This window comes from Cololabis saira, chromosome 10 (genome assembly GCF_033807715.1).
Source record: "Cololabis saira isolate AMF1-May2022 chromosome 10, fColSai1.1, whole genome shotgun sequence".
NCBI lineage: Eukaryota > Metazoa > Chordata > Actinopteri > Beloniformes > Belonidae > Cololabis > Cololabis saira.
Window position 1 is genome coordinate 8,084,898 of NC_084596.1, and position 10,813 is coordinate 8,095,710.

The 10,813-nt window shown below is 44.6% G+C and overlaps 1 protein-coding gene across 1 annotated transcript; it reads right to left on the bottom strand.

Moving 5' to 3' along the window:
• Positions 1–2,843: 2,843 nt before the first annotated feature.
• LOC133452165 (uncharacterized) lies at positions 2,844–7,758 on the bottom strand. Its single transcript, XM_061731385.1, has 7 exons — positions 7,404–7,758; positions 6,794–6,865; positions 6,646–6,701; positions 6,390–6,441; positions 6,039–6,095; positions 3,549–3,854; positions 2,844–3,427 (listed from the first exon to the last, which is right to left on the bottom strand). Exons 1-7 carry the CDS (start codon positions 7,756–7,758, stop codon positions 3,036–3,038), a joined length of 1,290 nt encoding a protein of 429 aa, XP_061587369.1. The 3' UTR covers positions 2,844–3,035.
• Positions 7,759–10,813: the final 3,055 nt, after the last annotated feature.

Genomic DNA, 10,813 nt, shown 5'->3' on the forward strand with positions numbered 1-10,813 from the left:
AGAATCGGAATCGAAAAAATCTTATCAATTCCCATCCCTATCTATTAGTAATACATTTTTCTTCTGTTCATGGTTTCAGATCTTCCAAGCAATGCACCTGAAGCTGTTCAACAACACCTTCAGAAGACACGCGGCCCTTCATTGAGCCAGCAATAGTGTATACATGTTATTTATATACAACTTATGTTCTTTTATTTTTTTAACAATAAAGTTGCCATTTGTGAAAATTCAGTGTTGTGATTTCTTTACAGTTAACATGATTAATTTGTCTTGTAACATAAGAAATTATTAGGAATCGGGGTAAAGAACTGTGGTGTACCTGTTTAGAATTCAATTAAATCTTCCTGTGTGAATTAGTGTGAAGATGAGGTGACCCGTTCCCTCTTCAGGGAACTAAAGACTGATTTATGGTTCTGTGTTACACCAACGCAGAGCCTACGGCGTAGGGTACGCGTCAATTTAATGCAGAACCGTAAATCAGGGTTTAAGATCCGTTTACACCGTGTCATAACTGCATGCCAGCGTCCGACTATCGCATCGAGCTGCGTGACATCGGACGCTCTCTGTCCACACTGAAACCGTTAAACTCGCGGCCAGTTAGGACAGTCCAATACAAAAAAACGAAAAGCAATGGAATTTTTTTTGTTGCCGAAGCTCCCTCGCATGGGACACACTTTGTGTACGCAGCTGGAGCGAGGCTTTGTTCCCTCCCCTGCTACACGTTATTCAAGCAGCCAATCAGCACAGAGCCTCATTATCATAGCCTCCCCTCACCCTCCACCCTCACCCCCACCAGGACCCCTGAACTATCAACTCACCCTCCACCCTCCACCCTCACCCCCACCAGGACCCCTGAACTATCAACTCACCCTCCACCCTCCACCCTCACCCCCACCAGGACCCCTGAACTATCAACTCACCCTCCACCCTCCACCCTCACCCCCACCAGGACCCCTGAACTATCAACTCACCCTCCACCCTCACCCTCCACCCTCACCCCCACCAGGACCCCTGAACTATCAACTCACCCTCCACCCTCACCCTCCACCCTCACCCCCACCAGGACCCCTGAACTATCAACTCACCCTCCACCCTCCACCCTCACCCCCACCAGGACCCCTTAACTATCAACTCACCCTCAACCCTCACCCCCACCAGGACCCCTGAACTATCAACTCAGCCTCCACCCTCAATCCCACCCTCTCCCTCCACCTTCACCCCCACCAGGACCCCTGAACTATCAACTCACCCTCCACCCTCACCCTCCACCCTCACCCCCACCAGGACCCCTGAACTATCAACTCACTGTCCACCCTCCCCCCTCACTGTTTACAGATCACTCGGCGCTGCTCACTGTTAACGTTACAATATCACACATGAACACATTGGTCTTTTCAAAAAATATTTATTTCCAAAAAACTTTATTTCTAGTGTGTGTTGTGACTGACTGTAGTCTCCTCTGCTCCAGGGGGGCTCACTCGTCAAATCATATTAATCTGACCGAATAATGATATTATCATTATTATTATATGAGAATGAAAAAATGATTTGTTCTTACATTTAATGTATCATCAGATTATTAATAGCATTTTAATTTAGTCAAAGAAATGTGAAAACGTTCAAGAAATGGTCCTTAACATCAGCTAACATCCTATTGGCTAATATCACACACACTCCCGGAAGTGTGTGTGTGGGCTGCAGTTGCATCCCGTCACCACCAGGGTGGCAGTGAGCACACACACTTCACACACACATTTCCATATTTTGACCTCATGAGGCCCTCTTCGATAAAAGCATGAGGGGCATCAGGGAAGGCTCCTGAGCCATTTTAAAGCATAAAACTTTGCGGGCCCAACAAAAATCAGGGCCCCAAGCCGTGGGTGGGCTACAGGTGGTAGGGCCCCACCAAGTGGTATCCGCGAGTGCACAGACACACACACACACACACACACACACACACACACACACACACACACACACACACACACACACACACACACACACACACACACACACACAAACACAATCTGAAGTTTGTGTTTAATATTTAGTTAGTTGTTTATGTGTAGTTTAGGCATTGGAATTTATCCTGTGTTGTTTCAGTATTTTTTAACACTTGTGTAAACCAATTCTGTTTAACTTGAATGAGATAAGTTGTTTTTCTTTATTTTATACATATTTGTCACAGCTGCTGGTTGTAAAGGTCTGTGCTCGGACTCCTTCCTTCACTGTTATTCTGTAACACCACCCATGGCAACAGACTGTATGGAATAACAGCTACTTTGAGACTGATTTTGCTGTTTAGTTATTATTTCCTGATAATTCAGGTGGTGCCCCATTTAGATTGATTCGTTATGATAAGTCATCTTCTTTATTAATTATTAATAACTATCGTAAGACGATTATTAATAACTCTTAATTAACTGAACCAGCACCCCCTTTGTGGCACAACACAGGACTGGGGCCCCGAGGACCAGGGCTGATGACTGCATACATACATAGAAAGTCTGAATGCATACGATGTTCCTGCCCCCCCGACCTCCCCCACGTCCCCGGACCGTGTGCAGCAGTGGCTGCTTGTAACTGTCACGGTGGTGTTAAAGTGAAAAGCCACAGCTCACGACGTGGAGGCTGCAGAGCAGGAACCCACACAGCTGCAGGAAAACCCCTGTGATTGGCTGTCAGCAGTTTTGATGAGTCCTAATAACCACAGAGACCAGATTCAGATCTGCTGCTGTTCAACCCCTGCAGGAAGTCTTTTCTCTGCTTTCTGGGGCTCAAATGGCTGTTAACACATGTAACAAGTAGAGATAAAAGTACAACAACAAGCTTGTTTTTCACTTTATTGATGATAATATTGATTACACGTGAATCAGATTCCAAACTGTGCACATACAGAATATTAAAAAGGACATGAAGGAGAAATAAATGCTGTTAAAAGATGAAATATCACCAAGACGGTTAATCATTTGTGTATATCAAGAGTATAAATGATGTGATGAGTGAGATTATCAGAGAAACCAGTCAGCATGTGTTCAGTTGGTGGACGGCCCCTTGTTCCTGAGGACCATCAGCAGAGAGAGTCCACAGCAGTACAGCAGACTCTTCAGGGTCAGCACTGTGTACAGCAGGCAGAGCAGCTTCACCCTGCACTCAGACTGGAAGATCTCTGAACCTGGATCTGCTGGAGCTGGAACCCCTGAACCTGGATCTGCTGGAGCTGGAACCCCTGAACCTGGATCTGCTGGAGCTGGAACCCCTGAACCTGGATCTGCTGGAGCTGGAACCCCTGAACCTGGATCTGCTGGAGCTGGAACCCCTGAACCTGGATCTGCTGGAGCTGGAACCCCTGAACCTGGATCTGCTGGAGCTGGCAGGTCTGCTGGCTCTCTCTCTGGAGGACAGGGGGCTGCTGGAGCTGGAAGCTCTGAAACAGAGAAGGAAGATGTTGGGAGTTGCAGGGACAAATGTCCATCCTCTGCTGTCTTTGACAGCGTCTCCACGTGAAGCTGAGTCTCTGCTGAACACAGTCACCGAGCCTCCGTCACCTTGTGTCTGGGCCTCCACCGTGCCGCCCTCGTGCTTGACGTAGCAGCTGTATCTGTACGTGTCCTGATGGAGGCGGTGGACCACCATGATGGAGGCGCTGCGTCCCGGCTCTCTGAGCTCCACCTGCTCTCCCTCGGCAGGGGGGACGTCCTCCAGCGGGCCGTTCTTCTTCTGTCTTTTCCAGGAGAACCGGACCCCAGGAGGAAACATGGCTGAGGCCACACACAGCAGGGAGCTGCCCCCCCCCAGGTGGACTCTGGATGCTGCTGGGTACACGCTCACCACGGGCTTCACTACCTGCTCATCTGAAGTTGGACACAGACACATTCACACAGTCAGCAGCAGCTTCCAGCATTCAGCCTGATCCTGGAAACCACGTGGACTCTGATCACTAAACACTCATCAATGCAGCTACAAAACTGAGGCCAACACGTGTTTCTGCAGAGGTCTGCACCCCTGATGATCCTTCACCTGCCGTTGGTGGTCAACACCTCCCGGCAGGAGATTCAATCCTAACTTTTAACTCTTAACTGCTCAACCACATCAAAGCAATATACAGTTCTGGACTTTGGACTTCTTCAGGCCAGGAGAGCTATTGCATCATGTTGGAAAAGTCTGGATCCTCCTACATTGAGAATGTGGATAAGGAGCTTTCTAACTGTATTGGACTGGAAAGACTAACGTACATTGATAAGGGAAAACGGAAAGACTTTGTCTAACTCTGGGAACCATATATGAACATTATAACAGATGAAAGTGCAAGATTTACCTGAAAACAACTTGTAAATATTGTGGAGAATATCATTTTTATTTATTTTATTTTTCATGTATTTATTTATTTTATTTTTCCTCCCAATTGGTTAATCCAATGTAATTATTTACCTTTGTATTGAGAATGGTGCAAGTTAAATGTATGTATGTGTCTGTGTAATGTGTGTGTAATGTTGTATGGTTGAATAAATTAAAAAAACGACAATAAACATATCGTGGAAAAAAAACCCAAACTCTTAACTCCTGAAGAAGCCAGAAGGGACGTCATTTTACCAACATTGTCCTTGTTCTACCATCTTTAGTTCATTTTTGTTCAACAACAACCACAAACACAGACAGAGACATGATCCATCTCTGAATATGTGTGAGTGCAGGTGAGGGAGAGGGATGAACCAGTTCTATTTATGACTCTAAAACAATGTTGTGGCTACAGCCGCTGGTCCACGTCTGTCCTCTGTGTGAGACGGGAATCTGGAATATACAATCTTGTTTATGTAATAATTGCTCGGGGGTCGTGTTCTGGTCTCTGGAAACATCCTGGAGACACTTCTGTTGTAATAGACGCTTTAGACATAAAAGTGATTGAATTATATTTTACTGCTGAACTAATCACTGTTTTATAAGATTTATCTGTAATTTTAAACATTTTTGGTTGGACTCAGATCACAGAACATTAATATCACACGTTATTGTTTTCTTTTTAATAAAGTGTACATGCACAGTTTAATTTTTATTTCTTCTGGTTCCAGTATCTTTGTTTTCATAGTTTTACATTTTATGCTCCATGTTTTATCTCTGAAACTGTCCGAGTCCTAATTTGAACTGCTCTGACTCTGAAACCAACTCCATCTGAAGGAAAATAAAGTCTTTACCCTGATGTTTTTTAGTCTAATCACTAAAAACACATTTGTGTCTCTGATCCTCTCAACAACATTCACATATTGACAGTTAAACCAAAATTAATTAATATAAACCTATCATTGAAATCCAATCTAATACATAAAAATCAGGTTTGATAACATTAATTGAGATATTCAAATATATGAATCATTTAAACTTTATATTAAAAAACAAAATACAAATATATTCACTTAAGTCATATATACATTGTCTTAAATTCTTCATTAAATATTCATTTCATACTGTCCATAAATGTAATATTTATTTTAATTTCACTTATTCATCTTTTGATTTCTTAATTTAATACTTTGCTAAAACCTTTTTCTGGTTGACTGATTAAAAAGGCGACTGACTGAGAATAAAGATGAGTTCTTCTCTTCCACGTGAACTAAGCAGCTACTTTATTCAGTCCAACTGCTGAACTTAATAACGTTCTGAGTGAATATATTTGCAGTTCCATCTTTCCAGGAACGTTCCTAAATCCAGCTGTAAATCACTATTAAATTGTATTTGAGCTCAAAGTCGTCTTGTGTTCAAAGAGCAGCAGATGCTCCAGAATTACTGAGATGATCAAACATCAATATTTGTAACATCTCTGATATTTGCAGAAATAAAGAACACGTTTAGTTGTTGGGAGACATTTAAACATGTTTCCAGAAATGATGGAGCTTCTCTTCTGTAGCAACGGCTGCATGATGAGTTCTCTACTAAACATGAACAAACTAACATGGAAAGTCTGAAGCAGCTCAAACTGACTTTAAACACATTTTCAACTTCTACAATCAAACAACTGAAGGAAGAGAAATGTTGCTTCTTACCGGTTACGTACAGTTTACTTCCAGGTCCAAAGATGCGGTAATAGTTTCCGTCCCACGGAGAGAAAGACTCGTACAAAAACCTGTCAGCCGTTGAACGCCCAGACTGTAATTGTTGCCACGGCAACAGCTTATTTCCTCTGTCAGAGCTGCTCTCCAGAGGGAGGAAATATGGACATAATTTAGTTGTTGTGGCTGTTTAAAGTTCCCTGTAATACTGATGTTACGCAGAATTAAACTTCTACGAAACCCAAACTATTGTTAGATTCTGATCTGAAACTGTGTTTGACATCTGTTCAGCTGGAGGTTTTTGTTCAGGCTGCAGGGATCTTTTCTCACTGTGGGCATCTGTCTTCCAACACCAGCAGTAGTAGGTGGCTGAATGATCCAGTTTAACTCTGTTTATCTTCAACAAACAACCGTTCTGTGTATTTTCAGCTGAAAAATCTGCTTTTTGAGGATGATTGTGGCAGCCTGAATGAATTCTACTGGTTTTTCTGTCAATATCAAGAATGAGTCTGAAAGTTTCCATTTCTTTTTTCTGATACCAGAATATCCGGTCCCAATCACACTGATCAGTTCCACAGCTGAAGGAGACACTTTGTCCAACTCTCCTGGTCAGTGTTACATCGTCCTGAACCAGCTCTGCTGCCATGGCAACCAGCGCTGCAGAGACACAGACAGACAGGTGAAGGTCAGTGTGACGGTGTTTGTTCCAGGTGGAGTTTGGGGGCTCCTGATTGGCTGGAAACACTCACCTGAACACAGACAGCACAGAGCAGCAGCTGGGAGGAAAAGCATTTTGGTCCGTGGTGTTTCCTCTGGTGAACCTGGGGAGAAGTGGAGCTCTGATGCAGCCCAGACCCAACAAGGACGAGCTGTGAGACCAGAGCAGGAAAAGCTGCTTTCTAGCAGCTCCTGGAAACTCCCATCAGCCCCTGCAGACCACAGAGAAGCTGCTGCTGCTGATTGACAGCTCGGTCTGGGTCACATGATGCAGAAGCACTAAAACCTTCATGTTCCCACAAACACATGCAGGTTGGTTCTGAGTTTAGTATCACAGACTGTTATATGTGGTTGGACAGCTGTGGAGGAAATACACAACTGCTACTACACACAGCTGCCCACGATAGATTTTAACCAGAAATAATTGTATAAACCTGCAAATACGCATCTTAAGGTTGTAAAAAGTTGTAAATGTAAACAAACATGTCTACACTCTTACTGGATTATGTTACCATGGGACTTCTGCAGGTCTGGATCCAGACCCTAGTGGTCAGTAGAGGAACTGCAGGTCTGGATCCAGACCTTACTTGTTCTTGTTTCTGAATCTTTCTCCACAGATGTCACATATTACAGACGTTTTACCCTCCTGCGGTTTAACCCCCAGCTGTGACTCAGAAGGCTGCTCTACTTTACCATCAGATCTGTTTCTGAGACTCCTCTTTGGACCCGTCTCCACATCTGGAGCTGGTCCTGAATCCAGACTCTGGCGTTGGTCCTGATCTGGGTTCTCGGTTGAGGGAGAGTTCTGAGAGTGAAGCTGCTCAGGTTTCGGTTCTGGGTCACTGAAGTCCCTTTCCTGGTAAGTGGGAGTCACCGTGAAGGTTTCAGTCTCCTGCTTCAGAACCAGCTGCTCTGGTTCCTCCCGGTCCAGACCAAAGTCCTTATCCTGGTCCAGACCGGAGCCCCTCTGTGGATCACTCTTCCTCTTCACAGACATGTTTCTTTTTTTTTTTTTTTTGGAAATAATTTCACATTGTACAACAGTAGTAAAGCAAAATAACTGGGAATACTTCCATCCATCCATTTTTCCCATCTTTTTATATGCCTCCCACATTCCCATCCCCAACCCAGCACTCACAACAGACCCAGAGACAAGAAAAACAACCAAGTATAGTATAAAGAAAAAAAAAAAAAAATTAAAGCTGCAAGCAGCGATAAACGGGCCCTCGCACTCACGTCCACCGCCCCCCATAAGGATATCAGAAATGACACCACCCACGACTCTCTATGTCAAACCATTCAAAAGTTATAGCAGAAAAAAGGAACAACCAATCAGAAGAAGGGGCGGGGCTAATTCAGGCCAATTATGGTCAAGGACTCAATACCGAGTCCCATGACACCACCCACGACTCTTTATGTCAAACCATTCAAAAGTTATGGCAGAGAAAAGTATTCTAGGGGGCGCTGTTGAGCCGTTAGGCCACGCCCATTAATGCAAACCATGAAATATCAAATTTATCTCCAGGCCTGGCTTGCATGCAGAATTTGGTGACTTTTGGAGAACTATCAAATATGGACCAATCAGATGAAGGGGACGCGCGCTTTTTCGCATCTAGCGTCGCCACGGTAACACTTTTGAAAGAGAAAAGTAATGTGCGTCGTCGCAGGACAGAGACGCACATTTTGATGTGAAAAAAACACAAAAATTGCTGACAAATAATTTCATCATTCTGCCAGGCTCGAACTCTCGACTTCTGGCACCAAAGACCGCAATGCTGTGGCTGAGCTATGTCTCAGCTATCCTTTGGCTTCGACTTACTGGGTTAGGAGAGACCAACATAGCGATAAAATGTCTGGAACTTGTTTTTCCTAATTTTTTAAATATTTGTAAGGTATAAATATTAGTAAAACACTACTATTTTTGTTACTTTTTCTGTAACCATTCTACCGAGGTTCTAACCGGGCTGAGCACGGGTCTATTTCTGACGTCACCATATTACAGGCAGCTGATTGGTCGGGGAGCGGGGCCGTCATCACCCTACTCGCCACTGATTGGTCGGGGGGCGGGGCCGTCATCACCCTACTCGCCACTGATTGGTCGGGGGGCGGGGCCGTCATCACCCTACTCGCCACTGATTGGTCGGGGGGCGGGGCCGGCAGATGTTTGAATCAGGAAGCGGGACTCTCTATGTCAAACCATTCCAAAGTTATAGCAGAAAATTGGGACAACCAATCAGAAGAAGGGGCGGGGCTAATTAAGGCCAACGAAGCTTAATAACTCATTACAGAGTCCCATGACACCACCCACGACTCTCTATGTTAAACCATTCAAAAGTTATGGCAGAAAAAAGGGACAACCAATCAGAAGAAGAGGCGGGGCTAATTCAGGCCAATGAAGGTCAAGGACTCCATAAAGAATCTGATGACACCACCCAGGACTCTCTATGTCAAACCATTCCAAAGTTATAGCAGAAAATCGGGCCAACCAATCAGAAGAAGGGGCGGGGCTAATTAAGGCCAACGAAGCTTAAGGACTCATTACAGAGTCCCATGACACCACCCTCAACTCTCTATGTCAAACCATTCAAAAGTTATGGCAGAGAAAAGTATTCTAGGGGGCGCTGTTGAACCGTTAGCCACGCCCATTAATTGCAAACCATGAAATATCAAATTTATCGCCAGGCCTGGCTTGCTTGCAAAATTTGGTGACTTTTGGAGAACTATCAAATATGGACCAATCACATGAAGGGGGGGCGCGCCTTTTGGCGTCTAGCGTCGCCACGGTAACGCTTTTGAAAGAGAAAAGTAATGCGTGATGTCGCAGGATGGAGACGCACATTTTGATGTATAACACACCTGGGTGCACGTTACGGTTCGGGCTGAATTAACTGCCGAAGGAATGGCATAAATTTCGCCAAAATGACACAATTTATTCAAAATGGCCGACGTCCTGTTCGGTTTCGGCCATGGCTCCAAGAGACTTTTCTTTAAGTTGTGCCATGATACAGGTGTGTAGCGATTTTCGTGCATGTACGTAGAACCGTATTGTGGGGCTTGAGGCACAAAGTTTTCCGGGGGGCGCTGTTGAGCCATTTTGCCACGCCCATTAATGCAAACCATGAAATATCAAATTTATCGCCAGGCCTGGCTTGCATGCCAAATTTGGTGCCTTTTGGGGAACTATCAAATATGGACCAATCAGATGAAGGGGGGGGTGCGCTTGTTGGCGTCTAGCGTCGCCACGGTAACACTTTTGAAAGAGAAAAGTAATGCGTGTAGTCGCAGGATGGAGACGCACATTTTGATGTATAACACATCTGGGTTCACGATACGGTTCGGGCTGAATTAACTCTCGAAGGAATGGCATATATTGCTCCAAAATTACGCGATTAATTCAGAATGTTCAAAATGGCCAACTTCCTGTTCGGTTTCGGCTATGGCGCCAAGAGACTTTTCTTTTAGTTGCGACATGATACAGGAGTGTACCAATTTTAGTTCATGTACGTCAAACCGTATTATGGGGCTTGAGGCGCAAATTTTTTCTGTCTGAACCAACCAGATGAAGGGTGGGCGCGCTTTTTGGCGTCTAGCGTCGCCACGGTAACGCTTTTGAAAGAGAAAAGTAATGCGTGTGGTCGCAGGAGGGAGACGCACATTTTGATGTATAATACACCTGGGTGCACGTTACGGTTCGGGCTGAATTAACTGCCGAAGAAATGGCATAAATTGCGCCAAAGTGACACGATTAATTCAAAATGGCCGACTTCCTGTTCGGTTTCGGGCATGACGGCAAGAGACTTTTCTTTAAGTTGTCCCATGATACAGGTGTGTACCGATTTTCGTGCATGTACGTCAAACCGTATCGTGGGGCTTGAGGCACAAAGTTTTCAAGGGGGCGCTGTTGAGCCATTTTGCCACGCCCATTAATGCAAACCATTAAATATCAAATTTTTCGCCAGGCCTGACTTGGGTGCAAAATTTGGTGACTTTTTGGGCATGTTAAGGGGGGCAAAAAGGCCATCACTTTGTCAGAAGAAAAATAATAATAATAA